This window comes from Oikopleura dioica, chromosome 1, assembly GCF_907165135.1.
Source record: "Oikopleura dioica chromosome 1, OKI2018_I68_1.0, whole genome shotgun sequence".
In the NCBI taxonomy this organism is placed as follows: Eukaryota; Metazoa; Chordata; class Appendicularia; order Copelata; family Oikopleuridae; genus Oikopleura; species Oikopleura dioica.
Window position 1 is genome coordinate 5223864 of NC_137291.1, and position 17105 is coordinate 5240968.

Below are 17105 nucleotides of genomic sequence, written 5' to 3' on the forward strand. Positions count from 1 at the left end.
AAAATTTTTTAATAAAAATTTCATAAAAACTTTAAATTTCATTAATTTTAAATAAAAATGTTTTATTTTCCTCCACCTCCAAGTCTGGATGGCTTGGTGGTGAGGGCGATCGACCACCAAGGTGGAGGTTTTGGGTTCGATTCCCGGCGCCGCCGACTTTTTTTCAGCTCGACCCTTCAATTTTTGAGGGCTTAAAAACTGCCTTCCGCTACCGACAGGGTATGACTTTCAATATAAAAAAAGTTTACTTTGATGTAAACTTTCATATAAAATTGAAAAAGGGTTGAAATAGACCACTCACTTTTTTTGGCCTACCCTAGTTCGCAATGAAAAATTTTTGGCTACAAAAATGGCCTCAAAATTGTTTTTTATTGAAAATTGGAATAGAAACTTCATCATTCTGAATCTAAATTTAAAAATAAAATTGAAAAAATTATATATGGATGTATATGGATCAGTCTGATTTGCGAAGAGATGAAATAAGGCGTCCTTTACAATCCTTCTTTAAAAGGAATTGTTATGGCACCACTGATGAGGCTGACACAGGGTGAGACTTGATACTGATAGGTGAATAATTAAAATTGCTTTTTCGAAGTGAATATGTATGTGTATCATCCTGATCTTTTAAGGGATGAATAAGAGTGCACTTATCAAAAATTAAACAAAAAGAATAGTTCTGGCATCACTGATCATGCGGACACAGCCTGTGTCGAGAATCTGATAAGTGCGATATTGAACATGCTTTTTACGAATTGAATATGTATCTATATCATCTCTCGTGGGATGAATGGGGGCGTATAAATCGACACTTTCATAGAAGGAATAGTTTTGTCATCATTAACAACCCGACACAAAGTTTTGATGACTGAAATGTTGAGATTAATTTAAGAATAATTCAAGGAAAATGCTATAAATAAAAATAATGACGAAAAATTCTCGTGGCCTCCTTTTTAATTGTCATCAAATTTTCTTGTATTATTTTTAATAATTTAAATATTTTATGAAAATTTTATAAAAAAATATCTTCAAAATTAAGAATTATTGGAAAATATTAATTTATAGTTATAAAATTTTATTATTTTTTATTTTAATATTTATTAAATTTAATAAATGCAAGAAGATAAATTATTTTAATGTATTAAATTTTTACATAAAAATAAAAAAATATATAATTATTATTTATTAAATTTATTTTATTTAAATATTTATTTAAAAAATCGTAAGAGCACACTCTTGCTTGAAACTCAAAAGTTGGAGCTTCGAGCTTGCCTGAGCCAACAGCGCCACCATCGCCAAGCGCTCAGCGCTTTTTGGTTTGACTACGTCATGCTGACGTCGTAAAAATAGCGATTTTTCTACCGCCCGTTATTCATCAACGAAAAAGATATATAAAATCTGATTTCAGATTTGAAATCAGGAAAGCCTAATTTATATAAAAATTAAATATAATTTTATAAAATCATTAAAATAAACCCCCAATTTTTCATTGCGAACCCTAGTCGATATGCGGGCAGGGGTTAAAGAGTTTTCTGAAATTTACTGTGTAATTTTTTAAAATCGTAGGGGAGCGGTCAATTTTGAATGAAAATTGACGGAGAAAGCCACTAGCGTCAAATTTACGAAAATCCTCCGTTTCTCATTTCGGCGCAGCGCTCTCGAGTTCGCGAAAAAGAAGCGCGCTTTGATTGGTCGCCGATTTACGGTCTTCGATTTTCGAAGGCGAAAATTTCCACAAGCGAAGCGAGAGAATGTCGTATCAAAACGCTCCTTACTATTCTGACAAATACACTGACGAGAAGTTCGAATACAGACACGTTCACATTCCCAAAGAGTGGGTTCGGTGAGTTTATTTGCGATTGAAATTTTCGCGAGGAAAGTGTTCAGACGACTGCCTAAAGAACGAACCATGTCGGAAACAGAGTGGCGAGAGCTGGGTGTACAGCAGAGCCAGGTAAAGTTAAAAAGTGTTTTTGTATGCTTGAAGAATTTCGAAAATGCCGCGATTATTATTTATGACTCATAAATTATGAGTGACCAATTTTAGGGTTGGGTGCACTACATGATTCACGATCCGGAGCCACACATTTTGCTCTTCCGGCGGCTAAAGCCCTGCTAAAAGAAGCCTTCCAACTCTCGAAGAATCATCTCACTGTCACCACTTTTCGCTTTCCTCCTTTTCCAGTCAGTCAACACAGCCTTCGTTATTCCTTTTATCGAATCAAGAATTCTTACTCATTCAACTTAAAATTATTCGGAACAAATTATTCCTCTTATAAATGGCCGCTTATCAAAAAACTCAGTTAACCGCTTGGGACGAATTGATCATTTTGATGTCGTTTAAGACTTTGAATGCCCGTTATTACTAAACCGCATATCCAAAAGTCTCAAAATTGAAATGTATCTTAATTCATCCCTTTTTACCATTTTGTGCAAATATGGAGTCATTATCACGTTTCAGTTCCACCTGACAGCGGATTAAAGTGGGCTTACTCGAGCGCCCGCTGAGATTTTTACTGTCAAATCGAACCAATTTGTCCGTTTTAGTTATTCTGAAATCTAAAAGTATATTTTCGATGACGCTTATTCTTATGAGATAGTTTTTGGTCAAATTAAGATTCATTTTTGATGATTGAAAATTTTAATTTTGTGAATGAACCTATACTTATTTAAATTTCAAACAGTTCAAATTGCTAAATTTAATAGAATAGAGAAATAGAACATATGCCTTTTAGTATTCTCTGAAAATTTGAGAAAAATCGGATTACCCGATCGAGAGTTATTGCAGTTTTCGCTTAAACGACATCAAAATGATCAATTCGTCCCGCGCTCATACGCGGGGATTCGTCCCACGCGGTTAATGTTCGAAGATTAAATTTTCTTCTTTTAGAAACAAAAATAAACTGGCTTCTATCCAAAATCTTCGAGATTCGCCGCGATTTTTATTGAAAAACGGGCGATAAATCGACAATAGCGAAAAATAAAGAGGAAAAATGAAAATATCGGGGATTCTCTTCCTCGTTTCCTCTGTTTTCACGAAAAAACTCCAATTCGCACCTTCCGGACCTTTTCATGAAAAATGCCAGGTTATTTTATGGATTGAAATTTACTTGAGCTGGTTCTGCGCTTAAGCAACCTGTGTAGAAAAATTAAGTCAGGGTTTGAAAGATCTTCAATGCCGTTAAGCGGTTTTTTAAAGAAGAAAGCCTGTGGTTTTCTAGTCAGGTTGCCGAGCTTATATCTGGATAAACCTATTCGATAGCCTTTAAGAGCGTTTCAGGCTGGATCGTATCCTGAAAAGCGGGTTCTGTGGCGCCCCAAATCGGCAGAAATTAATCTCGATCTGGCCCCGATTGAGCGCTGGAGCGAACTAGCGAAGACTTACTCGAAGGAGCTCCATGCGGCGGTCAATGACGTCGTCGTTCTCGCCGACAAGATCGACGCGAAAATCGTCCCCTTCGTCCGTGAGAAGCTTCCCGAGCTGGCCGAGACGCTTCCACAGAATTACGTCGACGAGATGAGCAGTCTTTCGCAGGGAGCTGGCCTTCCTTTCGGGGACATCGTCCTTTTCAACATTTTCTACGAAGCCTTTTCTGCCTGCACCAGTGTCGTAGCGAAGAACGGAAGCGGCGGAGTCCACCACGCGAGAAACATGGATTTCGGTCTCTTTCTGGGTTTCGACTTCAAAAACATGACCTGGTCACTAACCGAGGCTCTCAGACCTAGGTAAAATAATAAAACCCCAGCATTCATCAATATGAATCTGCAAAGATTAAAAAATAGCTGTTCGAAACTATTGAAATTGCTTAAGTCTTATCCATTTGGATTTCCTGAAAAATGGCGAACTCCAATTTTCGTCTGCCTCATTCATCGGCTACGTAGGAATCTTCACCGCCGTGAAAAAACAAAAGTTCTCCTTGACGATCAACGAGCGATTCAATATAGATGGCGGCTGGGTGGGCATCCTTGAGTGGATTCTTGGAAAACACTCGGCGAACTGGCTCGGCTTCCTCACTCGAGATCTTTTTGAGAAATGCGACGACTTCCGATGCGCGCAAGATCTTCTGAAGACAGCGGAAATGGTTTCGCCAGTTTATTTCGTTCTCGCCAGTGGAGAACGCCCCGTAAGTAAAGAAATCGAGCACGCTTTTTAGTTTCTTCTCTTTGGCTTGGCAACCTGTGTACTTATCCGGAGTCAGTCTGAAAGAGGGAAACTGAAAGGCCGCCTGCTAGGTTCAACAAAATCGCCCGAAACCAAGATCGGGTTTTATCGGGTTTTTAGAGGCCTGAAAAATCGGATCGGGTTTTGTTGGATTTTATCGGGTTTTTGTCGGGTCGGAAATCGGGTTTTTATCGGGTTTTTGTCGGATTTTCGTCGGGTTTATTACAAGCAAAAATTAAAAATCAAGGTAAAAGAAGGTCAAAACCTTATCTATAAGAGCTCGTCCTCTGCCTTTTCCCGGTTCTGGAGGCAGTTCTCATTTATTTCGATTGCATTTTGAGTACAAAAGGGCAAGAGAGGCTATTTAGACAGACTGTGATTGGCTGAAAAGGCAAGAAAACCCCGACGAATTTCCGACAAAATCCGACAAAAACCCGATCCTACGTCGGGTTTTGAAATTTTCAGGATCGGGTTTTGTAGGGTGAAAAATACCCGACAAAACCCGATAAATATCCGATCCGATATCGGGTTTTCCGGGCATCGGATTTCGATTTGTTGAACCTAGGCCGCCTGGCGGCTTTCTCAAAGTCCAAGTCGCGTAGCGGCCCTGTCAGAATCTCAAAATGAATTGAAAACCTAATTTTGGCAAAAATTAAGTTTCTAAGAACTGTTCTACACCACTACGCGTAATTCTACCTTTTAAGTCCTAAATCAGGTTTTAGAGTCAGGTTGCCAAGGCTTGGCCCAAGCCAGAGACGGGGCCCCGTCAAGGGACTGTCTGTGTTGAAATCTATGTTGAAAATTTGAGCTAGCTATCTTTTTTGATATTTATTTTTATTCTGCAGGAGCCGCAAGCTCTTCAGAACCCTAAGGTTTTCCGAGAGGACTCAGCTTGCCGAGCGCGGTAACTGAACTGCCTTTTAGCTTGGAGAAATAATCGTGCGGGACCGAGAAGACGTATCCCAAACGGTCAAAATCGGCGAAGAAAGCGATCCTTCCAAATCGAGCAGCTGGTTCCTCCTTCAAACCAACTACGATCCTTCTCAAGAGCCGCCATTTTTCGACGATCGCCGTCACCCCGCGCTCAAGGTTTCGCTCTTCATTCATTTCCTTTCAAAGATTTTAATTTCAGTGCATTTCCGAGCTTTCTTCCGAAAATGCCTCTGGCGAAAATTTCATTACGAAAGAAGCGCTTTTCGACGTTTTGTCAACTAAGCCCAGTTTAAACATGTTGACTGTTTACACGAGTCTGATCGACATTCAAGAAGGGAGCATCGAGTCTTTCGTGCGAGAATGCCCCTTTCCCTGCACTCCTTGGTGATATCACTCATTTCCATCCTATAAGTTATAGTCTATAACTAGGGTTTCTATCGGGAAGGCGGCGCGCGGCGCGGCGCTTTTCCTATAAAATGTTCGATCCCTTATTCCTTACTTTGAATAGATTTTCAGTAAAAAACATTTTGATATAGTCATTTTGATGACGCTGATTCATAATTTGCCCTTAAAATTTGCATTTTTTGTCGAAAAAGCGAAGAAATCCCTTCAATTTGCGGGAAAATCACTCTTAATACGTCTAAATAAAGTTTTAAAACTCTGATTTTTTGATATGTCAAAGAACTGACGTTTTTCTTTAGTCTATCAAAATTTCGTAAGGGGGGGACACAAGGAACCAACCGAAACCAGCGGAAGAATGGGTAGAACTGACGGCGCGCTAGTGCATTACGCGGTGAAAGCGCTGCAAAAATGAGTTTTTCTTCCTTTTCAGTATCTAAATAAACTCGTAGAACTCTGATTTTCATATATTTTGTTAAACAAAGCGCACTTGATATTCTGTTAAATTTTCATGAGGGGGCAAAAAGCGGAACCTTCCAAAACCACCGGATGACTGAGAGTGATGCCCCGGGCGCGCGCTAACTAGGGCTCTTTCCATGCGCTCGGACTCTGTTGACATTGCTCCCCGTGTTAGGTTCGAACCTTTTTGCATAAGGTGACAAAACCTAGTGGTTCGATATGAAATCTAGGGATTTCCGGAACTCATTACATTTGTACTATGTAAATTATGAAATTAACACTTCCTGAAGTCGAACAAAAACTTGTCGAGCATGGAATTGCTTCTCAAGAAGAGATTGACAGATCTAAAGAGACTCGTCACTATGGACAGAAAAAATGAAAGATTCTCCGACGATTTAGATCCCAGCTCGACCCACTCCACTTTCGAAGAGGAAACTTTCATAAATTTTCATATTCATATGTTTTTTTCTGCTAAATAACTTCAATATCGATAAAAATAAACAAGCCATCCTAAATCTCCATCAAAAATTACCCATAGATATGAAATTTCCCCAAAAAAGCATGAATTTTGGTGATTTACTCCAAGCGAACCAAGGGCGCGCGCCCCTCCGTGCGAGCACCACCACGCGTGGCTCTTATCATTTTTTAAATGGCAGATTCGTTATCAGCACAAAAAACTGATATAAACACATAAATTTCAAGAAAAAAGACCGAGTTCTATTTTCCCGATAGAAACCCTATCTATAACTCATTCAAAAAAAAACAAAACTACCAGATGTCCACTTCTAAAAAAATATATTTCCGAAACTCCGGCGACTTCTTTCGCAGTAGCTGTTTTCCTCTCTCCTGTGTTTACTTGTTCTCCTCTTTTCTTCAGATCTCCACTTCAGTTCCAAATAAATATATCGACGTTGACAAATATTCAAGAATGAATGTCTCCAGGCTAGAGAGCAGGATTATTCCGAAAATGACGTTTCAGCTCCACAAGGGCGAAATGGGCAGAATAGGAGTCATTGGCGGGTGCGAGCTCTACACGGGCGCTCCCTATTTCGCCGCTATTTCAGCGCTAAGAGCAGGGCCTGGGTCGGAAAAAGTTAAATTGCATCATTAAGAATTCGAATTCAGGACAGCTGCTTACTTTAGACCATGGCCAATGGGTGGGGCCGCTCTAACCCCTATAAACTGCCACTCCTGACTGCAGTAGGCAAGAACCGACCCGAGAAGTAGGGGGCGATCTTTGCTCAGTATTCACTTCCCCCCGAAGCTGCTGTTCCAATCAAATGAAAGGGAATATAAGTTTTCTCGCGTTTTTTTTGCGTTAAGTTTTTGTGGAAGCGGAAGAAAACGGAAAACAGGTTACTCGCCAGAATTGATGGTAGTTCCGTCTTACGACTGCTCTGAGGTGAGCATTTTCAAGCATTTAGTGTCTAAAATCTCTTCGAAAGTGGTTTTCCCGTCTTCACGTGTTAATTATTGGTCCTGGTCTCGGTCGAGATCCTTCGGCAATTTCCAAAGTCGCTCGAATCATCGAAAAATCACGGCTTCCGATGGTTCTGGACGCGGACGGCATCTTCGTGCTCGAGAAAAACCCACACATCTTGAAAGGAAAAGAAAACGTGATTTTGACGCCGAATTTGCCCGAATTCAAACGACTTTGTGAACTTGCAAGTCTGTCTGCAGATTCGAAGTTCGTTTCGTTACTTTTGTCTTTCTTAAATCTTTCGAAGGGCTGAAGAGTTGAGTAAGGCGCTTTCATGCACAGTTCTGCTCAAAGGAGAAGAGGACAGCATCTCAAATAGCGAAGTCTCGCTGAAATGTGCTCAAACGGGCAGCCCAAGAAGATGCGGCGGCCAAGGTGATGTACTCTGCGGTCTTACTGGACTTTTTCTTTACTGGGCGTTGAAGAAAAATCTTGATCAACCGACTGTCGCTGCTTCTTGGGCAGCAAGTTACTATCTAAAAAAAGCTTCGAAGATTGCCTTCGAAAAGAAGTCATACGGTAGTGAAAAGTCTAACAGGAAAGTTATTCATATCTGTTTTAAGGAATGTCTGCTCAAACTATCATCGAGGAACTGCCGCTACTGATAAAGCAAAATATTCCGGAAGAATAAATAATTTTGCTAATATCGGTTTCTTGCATTCGCCACTTCGAGCAGAAATGTGCAAAAAATATTTCTCTAGAGTTTGTTTATCTTTAAAAAATCAGTCATTGATTCTCCAAATGAGAAAAACAAGAGCCCAAGCAAAGGCTCAATCCTTGCAAGAGCAAAAGCCCGTAGAACGAATTAGCGTCAAAGAGAAAACTAAAAAGAAAACTATCGCAGGAAAGTTCACCCTCAAATGCGTCACAGAGGTTGCCTTTCGATTCAAAGGTAAAGAGCATTTGGAGTAGGCTCTGGGGTTATCTTTCGAGCTGTTCCTAACTAATTCTTACCCAGAGGTCTACGCTCACGGGACTAACCCCCCTAAAAGAGTTCCTAACCCTAACCACAAGCTCAGATTCTAGAGATATAAAATGGCTCGGCCTTTGGTGATTCATCCAAGGCGACTTACATTTTGGATCACCAACAGTCATCCAAGGCCTAAGAGCCCTTTGGGCCAAATTTTCTGTCTCAAATTAGGAACTCCTAATAGTGGAACCTAGAACTCAGGGGCAGTTCCAGAAATAACAAACCCTTATCATAATAGTCGGGGGGTACTGAATTGTGCCGCCCTGCGCCGCCCTGCGCCGCCCAGCGTCGCCCGGTCCGGAACCAATCGACTCTCATTCGACACAACCATGACCTAGGAAAGAGTCCTGAACAAGAGCGAGAGTTGGGCCCCGCCAACCCAATGAGTTCTCTACCAGAAAATGCACGCGTAAGGGCCTTTGGCCCGTCGCGTGCTCAATAAATTAGTGATTTTATGCAAGATCTGAATTTGATTGAGAACTACGCTACTGGCACCCTGAATTATAGGTTTTACTTATTTTAACTTTTTGACTATATAAATAAGTGAGAATAACTAAGTTGACATAAAAGCTTAAATTGTGGCCTTTGAAAGACCAAAAATCTTCAAACCCGGTGAGGCTGGGCGGCACAGGGCGGCGCAAGGCGGCGCAGGGCGGCACAATTAAGTGTCTCCCTAATAGTCTTATGTGTAGGGTGGCACGCAAAAAAAATCAACTTTTGCACCAAAGAACGTACAGAGATCTTTTTTGGGTATGATATACTTTTGACGACGAAAGTTCGAAATCCGGAAAAAAAATAATTTCTGTGCCCCCAAGAAGTACTATTTTTTAGTACCTAAAAAGCTATATTTTGAGCAATCCAAGGTAGAGAAAAACGAAGCTCACCATTGAAAAGAGCGCACTCGATTTAGTCAGAAACAAAAAGAAAATGTCTTACGTAGTCCATGATCAGCTTTTGGTAAAGGTGTTTTCAGACGTCTACTACGAGAATATGTTCCAGCAGCTTCTATTCAAGTTAGTCCTTGTTGAGGAATCTCCTCATGTGCGCATCAAAACGATTCTTCTTGGCAAAGAAAAATGGACCATTCTAGCGCCGGAGAAGAAAACTAATCTTTTAGCTTTCGAGCAGAGTTTCCTTCGACGATCGGTGAAGAGGGCGATCTTTGACATTGCAAAGAGCGAAGAAAGGAAGACGAAGTCGGAAATGAAGATCTGCCTGGAGATGGCGAAACTTCCGTATGGCACCGACCGAACAAGCGTTTTGATAAGCTCGAAAGAAAACGCGAAAGAATTCGATTTCATTGAGTGGATGTCGAAATTCCGTGAAAGCGACGAAATGTTTGGAGATATTGAGACGCATGGCTCCTCCCTCCAATCCGATTCGAAAAAGAGATGTCTTTGGCTCCGAAACTGACAGCAACAGACAGTGGCTTCGTCGAGGAGGCTGCTAATACTGTCATGCGCAAAAAACTCAAGAAGGCCGCGTTTTTTTTCCAAGGTAGGTGTACTAATTTCTTAATTTATAAAGAACGCGCTTAGTAAGCGCCGCTTACCTTGAAATTTAAAACGGCTAGGCCCTGAATTGCGTCACTTCTGATTCTTCTTTCGAACGTATTTTGTAGATTCGGAACTGCAGTGCTTGTTCAACCACAGAATCTTTCACTTTCTCAAAGCGGCAAGAAAAAGTCGTCATTTCGGAGAAAGAACCTTGGAGATTCGCTCGCATTGGAAATCGACTGGACCTCCATATATGTTCATCGTCTTCTTTCTCAAAACCGAAAAGGACCTGAATCTACTCGAGGTTCTCGTCCAGACAACAATAGAAGAGATTCTCCGTGAGAAACGAGAGCGATTCGTGGACGACGATCCCGAAAGCTTCAACCGATTCAGCATACTTTTCAAAACTGAAAAAGAGACACTTCAAGGCTAGGGTAGGCAAAATTAATGGGGCTGGATGTGAGTGTTGGGAATTGGACCGACTGAGATTTCTCGACCCGAAAAGTACAGACCAAATTGTCGATTTATAGGTTATGACTAGTAGGCCGACGAATTTTGCCCACCCTAGAAACGAGTTCATGGGCAAGATGCTGTCAATTTCAACTTCGGAAAAGAACTCGTAAAATTGAACATTTACTCGCCAAGTGGAACGTCGATCAAGAATATCATCGATTTTAAAGCAATAATGAATTAGACTCTTTCTGAAAAAACTCCCGTTTCTACCTTTATCACCTGAGACCTTTACATATTCAAAAACAAATGTGTTTTATTGAGATTTGCGAAGAATTAAATGAAGAGAGCACTTTTCGCTGCGGGGCTCCGTTTACATGTTCTTGAGCGCGTCGTCAATGCAGTCTTGGATGTTGATCTCGCAGACGTACGGGCGAGTTGCGTTTTGAGTAGCTCCCCAAACTGATCCGCTCTTGAAAGAAAGATATAGTGTCATTTTTGAAAAATTAAAACGTATTCTTTCGATAAAGGAATAATTATAATTATTAATTATCCTCTAATAGAGGATTTCCGAGGACCGGAATCGGTAATTAAGAAGGCTACCTTCATGTATCCCCAGACGTCGTCCTTAGAAGGTTCATCCTTGTCCTTTTCCTCTGGGTCGTTGTACCACTCCTGGTTTCGAAGAATGTTTCCCTTCCAGTCTTAAAATATTTGGTGAGAGTTTTCTCGCGATAGGTGGTACCTCTCCATTTCACCAGAGTTCCAGGGTTTCCTCTTCTCTTTTCGGCCTGGACCCAGCTCGATTTGCCGGTGATGCTGGTGTAGAACTCAAGCTCCGCATCACTGTTGATTCGAGGCAGGAACATATCCATTTTCTGGCAGTGGGCCTTCGCCGACTCGTACTTTTTCGCCGTGATGTAGCGTTTGTAGCAGATTGTGCCTTCCGGTCCGTTTTTGGGTGAGAAGCCGCTCGGGCAGCCGCAAGTCGTGGAACAGGCTTGTGCCACGGCGAAGAGAGTCAGGCCTGCAATTTCCGAGTTACAGTATCAGTTTCGCTTTTGTCTTACCTGAAAAACCTTCATGTTCTCACTAGTTTCGATCGTGAGAAATCAAAGGGGCTGACTTACCTTTATAGTCGTTTTTCAGTCATGTTTGGCCAGGGCGCGGCATTCTGCATGACCACAGCTGTGAGATCAAGGAGTGGTCAATCCTTACACAGGCCAACTAGCTCATTATGTATCACCGCTTGTATCAACAACAAATTGTGACGAAAGAATATTATTTCACACCTATCTCATCTATTCATCTATACAGTCTTTCTGCGAACTGCTGAACTGGACTCGACAACCTGTGTAGAAAACCTGAGTCAAGGTCTGAATGATCTCTAAAGAAAAGCCACGCAGGAGATGTTTCAGCCTCTAACTCAAGTTTTCTACACAGGACTTGGCTTTAACTAAGCCCGATTCCTTTTAGACTCAAAATGGAGAGATATAAAGTGCTGGACCTGATTGGAGAAGGCAGCTTCGGACGGGTCTACCGTGGTCGTCTGCGCTACACTGGTCAATCCGTCGCCTTGAAGTTCATCTCTAAGACGGGCAGAAGCGAAAAGGAGATCAACAATCTTAAACGTGAACTCGAAATTATGAAAAGTAAGCTATCTAGTGCGCTTCTTTTTGAAGGAAAAAATTATTGATTAATGTAGCGATCAAGCACCCAAACATAATCTGCATGCACGACAGCTTCGAGACGGAGAACGAGGTGGTCGTTGTGATGGAGCACGCAGAGGGCGAGCTCTTTCAAGTGCTTGAAGACGATGGGAAGCTGGACGAAGGGATCATTCAGACGATTGCCTGCCAGCTGGTCTCGGCGCTTTACTACCTGCACTCGAACCGGATTCTGCACCGAGACATGAAGCCACAGAACATTTTGATTGGTAAGGGCGGCCAAATAAAACTGTGCGATTTCGGCTTTGCGCGAACTATGGGCTCTGCCACTTTCGTCTTGACTTCGATAAAGGGGACGCCGCTCTACATGGCTCCGGAACTAGTCCAGGAAAAGCCGTACGACCACACGGCCGATCTCTGGTCGCTCGGCTGCATTCTCTACGAGCTCTTCGCCGGGCAGCCGCCTTTTACACCACCTCCATCTTCCAGCTCGTTTCTCTCATCATCCAAGAGGAAATCCACTGGCCGGGCGACATGTCCTCTGAGCTTACCAGTTTCCTCAAAGGCCGGGCTCGGCAACCTGTGTTGAAAACCTGAATTTGGGCCTGAAAGAGCTTGAATGAGAAACCTTGAAGCGACTTTTTTGAAAACGAAGCCGCAGAGCGGTTTCGCTAAAATTATCGCAATCTATTCTTATTTTACCGGAGCCGCTATGCTGCTTGCGGCTTCTCGTTCAAGTTTTTTCAGGCCCTGACTCAGGTTGCCGAGCCCAACTCAAAGGAATTCTCACCAAAGACCCAAAGAAGCGGCTCGGCTGGCCGCATTTACTCAACCACCCGTTTGTACGCCAGGGAGTGAAGATAATCGGCTCGAGATCGGAACAGCCGCTCACTGAGATCTTGTCCGACGATCAGCTACGCAAGAAGGAAGAGCAGTCGAAGCGAATGGCCTCGGCGAAGAAGCCCGGCTCCAAGCTGCTGGCGAAGGCGCGGGCGCAGATGGAAGAAAGGAAGAAGAAAGCCGAGCGAGAAAATATTCCGCCTGTTGCACCGATCCCCTCTGCTGGGCCACGAGAGAGCGTGAGGACGAACTTTTCGTTGAAAGCGAGCGTCAAAGAGTCCGTAAAGCTGCCGAAGATAGAACGCAACTCGAGCTCAATCACGGCGTCTTCAATCCAGCCTGTCGAGAAGGAACTGACCCAGATTTCGAGAGATTTCAAACACGAAATCGTGGACGCGCCGAAACGAGTTCGAAGCGCCAAAAACCGAGCTGGGCGCTCAATGAGCCGTTCTCTTCAAGAATCAATTGCTGACGCTGGAACAACGAGCAGGTGGGAGGAGTTGGCGGAAATGACGAACCCAGACGCTGTGGAAAGCTTCACGACGCCAGTTAATCTTCTCCAAGATGGAGATTTCGTTTGCGAGTTCAAAAAGCGCCTTTTGGAGTGCTTCACGCACGCACAGAACGAGTTCCCAGAGAAAGAAAAAGTCAACGGAAAAGAATTGTGCTACGTTTTGCGCACCTTCACGAATTTGGCAGTTCTCGGCGCGGAAATCGACGTTCTCCGCAAAATCGAGCTAGAAACGCATCTTTTCGAAAGCGTGATTCAACGTTTGCGCTTCTTTGTGCAAGGAGACAAAATCGAAGAAAACGCGGCAGTCATATCGGAGCTTTTTGCGTTTTCTTGCACCTTCATGACTTCAGATCTTGGCGGCAGCAGCGCAGACGAAGATTTAAGTCGATTCTCTACCTTTGTGAATGATCTTCATCCGCTGCTAGACCCATTTATCGAAAGCTGCAGCCCCAATCTGCACAAAGACTGCGACATTCCGGCTCAGGCAGTGACGACCTTGCTCGTCATTTGCGAGATATACGATTCGACAGACATCCAGCCATATTTGGACAATTTGTTCGAGTCCTTTTCCAGACGAAAAATCTGCGCCAAGATTTTAAATCGCGCCTTGAGCGCTTCTCAAAGGTGCACTCGTAAGATACGGCCAAAACATTTGGATTGAGTTTCGCGATTGTTAATTTATTTCTGTTGCAGAAGTAGAATCGCAGTTATTCAAACCAAGTGGCGTTTCGATTTGTATTAGTAATTGTCCTGTAGAAAAATGGGAATTTATCGAAAATTAGCAAATAGTAAAGTAGAATCGATGTCTATAATAAAAGTTCCAAATTGCTTTTTTGTAGTAACAGCGATGCAAGCTTATATCTACAATGCTTGGGCGTGATCCTTCGACTTCCGGTGCATGAGACTGAGCAAACGGCCTCCTCCGACAAAGAACAAATCGCGGACGAGTGTATTTGCGAAATGTTCTCGACTCAAGCGTGGAAACACTTCCTCAAGAAGGAACTCAACGAGCCAAGCAGCTTACGCAGCGCTTTGAACTTGCTTTATCCGATGATGCTGAGAAGTAGCTTTCCACAGGAAGGAGTCGTCGCCGTTGTTGGAGAATTGGGACTGCTGATGAAGATTATCGCTGGACAAGAGGAAATCGAAATTGATTTAGGCAGCGTTTTATTAAACACGGGATAAATTAAACCGAAAAGATCATTGTTAACAACGTTCGAAAAGAAGACGAGGCGCTCTTTGAAATGTTCGAAATCGGATTCTACATTATGTTCATCGCGGCGCGGAAAGAGAAAGAAGTCCTCATTTCTTCCGTCGCCGGCAATTTCCTGGCAGCAGAGCACATCGAGTACAAAGACATCTTCAGGCAAGTGATGTCCAGTCCGCCAACGCCTACTGTAGGACTGGCCGCTCTCATCGCCGCCATCGAGCTAGGTTCAACGGTTTTTTCTTTCTCTCGACTTATTGACGAATTTTAGAAATCTATTTGCCGATTCAGGAAATTAGAAGCTCTTGCACTCGTTGCTTGGCTGATCTGACAATCATTGTGAATCGCCCGCCTCGGGGCATTTTAGACGGCGTTGTCCGAAATCTGGAGCATTCTATTCGCTCCTGCGCGCTCTCGGACCTAATTTCAATCGTCACTGATGAACCTATTTTCACTCTTCTCTGGCATCGAGCTGCACATCTTCTGGCTCTTCATATCAATGGCAAGTTGCACCTTTGTCTGGGCCTTTGCTAGGGTCTCTCGTTAGCGTTTCGGGCCGAAACTTTCGGCTGTAGTTATATATTATATAATATATAATAAGATTTCGTGAGTTGAATTTCTGTTTCAGACGGCGAACAAAAGATCCAATGGGTTTTGTTTTCGCCTTCTGGGCTTTGCGATTTGATTTCGCTTTCGATGGCGATTTTCAGCAGAGAGCCGTATTGCTGCATCCAGTACTTAGCGGACAGCGAGTCCGTCCTCATTCTCACAATCGCAAAGGTGAGCCATTCATTTTCCAAGCGAAAATAACCAGCCGACGAAGCTTCTTTGCCAACAAACACAGGAGCAAATTCGCATGGCGTCTTCTTCCGCCTCGGAGCAGATTTTGCGAAACTGCATCACTCTGCTCTCGCTCGTCTTCGCTCTCGACCTTGACGACGCAACGAAAGCGGCGATTCAACAGTGCTACACTCACTTCGACTTCTTGAGCCTGATCCTGCGCTACTTCAAAGAGAACAACGACAATCTCAAGATTTCCGAAGCTGCTCTCGGCTTCATTACTCGATCAGTGCTGCAGAACCCGATCCACTCGACTGATATTCAAGCTCTTTTGCCAGGTTTGTTTAAAACGCTAAACTCAAAGTGCATCTACTTGCATACTTGATAGAGTACAACGGCGAGATTAATTCAGCCATCGCGAGCTCCAATCCCGTCGTTGCCGCGGACGCGCTCACCCTCGTTCACCAGTTTCTTTTAATGGGGAAAAGCGAGCTAGCGCTGAAACTCGTCTCTGATCCCGACCCAACTGTTCTGAAGAAGTCTTTGCAATTCGGGAGGTAAGCAAATTCGAGCCCTAACAATTTCCTTCAAATTTCTAGCACAAATACAAAACTGAAAGCGTCGCTGGTCGCCTCGCAGCTCATTCTCAAACAGCGCGGAGCGGACAACCTCGATCTCTACGATTCAGTTTCTGCGCTCTCGAACGATGCAGACGAAAATGTGAGGAGAAACGCCACTCTGTTCCTTTCAAATTTGATCTACTTCAAAGTTCCGCCCCACTTCGATGAAGTCTTAACGAATTTGGTTCGCCAAATCGATTCGAAAAACCCCAAACTTCGGCTGCAAGCGCTCGAAGCTCTCTCACACATTCCTCAGCACGGAGAAGAGTTCATCTTGAAGATGAAGAAGGCCGCTGTTTTCCAGAGAATAAACAAACTCATCATGTAAGAAGAGATAGAATGATTTCATGCTTTAGCAATTTTTAAGCTCTGAACCTTCCCCCGCCGTCCTCCAGCCACTGATCCAACGCGTGCTGCGCAAGTTGTGCACGTTCACATCAATTCGTAGCCACCTTGTGGCGATCGGCCTGCTCTCGCAGCTGCACACACTGGCGGAGCGCAACGCCGGCGCCTCCTCCTCCGACCTGCCACGAAACCAGAAATTCCATGCCCAGATCCTGCGAATTGTTCAAATCCTCCGCCCGTGACTTTTGCCGCCTCGTTGTATTCCAAAAAACCAACCATTACTTCCCTGAAAGTTGTTTCCTGCTGTGCCTTTGTTTGTTCAGTCTGCCGAATATGTAAATATATGATTTTATATTTTTTCACAAATATATTCTATTTTCATAAATAAAAGCTTTTATCTCAAATTCAAAGGATTTTTTCCGCATTCGAAAGTTCAAAATAAGACTTCAATCTGACTGGCAGAGTAATTTACCAATAAAACAGGCGGAAGTCGAAATTTGGACGAAAAATCAATTTTTTTTTTGCCGTTTTTCGTTCAAGAAAAGCATTCTCTGTAAAAACCACATTCGCATTCGCTTTCAAAACTATCGAAATCGACGCATTTCGCATTCCTTGAGCTCTTTTTCCAAAGTCGTCCGTTTCCAGGCCGGAAATAATTCATTTTCACAAAAATATTTTTTAATGAAAAATGAACAAATATCAGAAAAAGATAAAAGCGATAGAAAGAATTCTAGACGAAGAAGATAGAACAGAAAAGGCTCCCTATCCACTTCATTTTGAAATCGA

At 43.0% G+C, this 17105-nt stretch overlaps 5 protein-coding genes and 1 long non-coding RNA gene across 6 annotated transcripts in view; 4 read left to right on the top strand and 2 right to left on the bottom strand.

The window, feature by feature from the left end:
• The window catches only part of LOC145695479 (uncharacterized), an 88773-nt gene extending 87170 nt beyond the window's left edge, over nucleotides 1-1603 (bottom strand). The window contains exon 1 of the long non-coding RNA XR_014133738.1: nucleotides 1594-1603. This is a non-coding gene — a long non-coding RNA (uncharacterized LOC145695479). The remainder of the gene's footprint in view (nucleotides 1-1593) is intronic.
• On the top strand, nucleotides 1575-2213 carry LOC145695478 (cyclin-dependent kinases regulatory subunit 2-like). The gene is made up of 3 exons (XM_081772462.1): nucleotides 1575-1840; nucleotides 1885-1951; nucleotides 2045-2213. The coding sequence occupies exons 1-3, from the start codon at nucleotides 1749-1751 to the stop codon at nucleotides 2114-2116; spliced, it is 231 nt and encodes a 76-aa protein (XP_081628588.1). The 5' UTR covers nucleotides 1575-1748; the 3' UTR covers nucleotides 2117-2213.
• A 138-nt stretch (nucleotides 2214-2351) lies between these two features.
• LOC145695475 (acid ceramidase-like) lies at nucleotides 2352-6935 on the top strand. The gene is made up of 5 exons (XM_081772458.1): nucleotides 2352-3083; nucleotides 3278-3723; nucleotides 3809-4121; nucleotides 5084-5248; nucleotides 5292-6935. Exons 1-5 carry the CDS (start codon nucleotides 2991-2993, stop codon nucleotides 5478-5480), a joined length of 1206 nt encoding a protein of 401 aa, XP_081628584.1. The 5' UTR covers nucleotides 2352-2990; the 3' UTR covers nucleotides 5481-6935.
• A 124-nt stretch (nucleotides 6936-7059) lies between these two features.
• On the top strand, nucleotides 7060-11037 carry LOC145695476 (ATP-dependent (S)-NAD(P)H-hydrate dehydratase-like). The gene is made up of 7 exons (XM_081772459.1): nucleotides 7060-7352; nucleotides 7396-7637; nucleotides 7678-7949; nucleotides 7994-8322; nucleotides 9374-9897; nucleotides 10022-10324; nucleotides 10472-11037. Exons 1-4 carry the CDS (start codon nucleotides 7323-7325, stop codon nucleotides 8059-8061), a joined length of 612 nt encoding a protein of 203 aa, XP_081628585.1. The 5' UTR covers nucleotides 7060-7322; the 3' UTR covers nucleotides 8062-8322; nucleotides 9374-9897; nucleotides 10022-10324; nucleotides 10472-11037.
• Nucleotides 10651-11381, bottom strand: LOC145695477 (uncharacterized). Its single transcript, XM_081772461.1, has 3 exons — nucleotides 11092-11381; nucleotides 10950-11050; nucleotides 10651-10818 (listed from the first exon to the last, which is right to left on the bottom strand). The coding sequence occupies exons 1-3, from the start codon at nucleotides 11219-11221 to the stop codon at nucleotides 10720-10722; spliced, it is 330 nt and encodes a 109-aa protein (XP_081628587.1). The 5' UTR covers nucleotides 11222-11381; the 3' UTR covers nucleotides 10651-10719.
• A 322-nt stretch (nucleotides 11382-11703) lies between these two features.
• LOC145711739 (serine/threonine-protein kinase 36-like) lies at nucleotides 11704-16717 on the top strand. The gene is given in 12 exon segments (XM_081789429.1): nucleotides 11704-11998; nucleotides 12052-12477; nucleotides 12480-12578; nucleotides 12794-13991; nucleotides 14207-14526; nucleotides 14592-14801; nucleotides 14846-15076; nucleotides 15203-15354; nucleotides 15398-15692; nucleotides 15743-15911; nucleotides 15954-16298; nucleotides 16342-16717. Coding segments are annotated over 12 exon segments (3834 nt in total). The 5' UTR covers nucleotides 11704-11829; the 3' UTR covers nucleotides 16562-16717.
• Nucleotides 16718-17105: the final 388 nt, after the last annotated feature.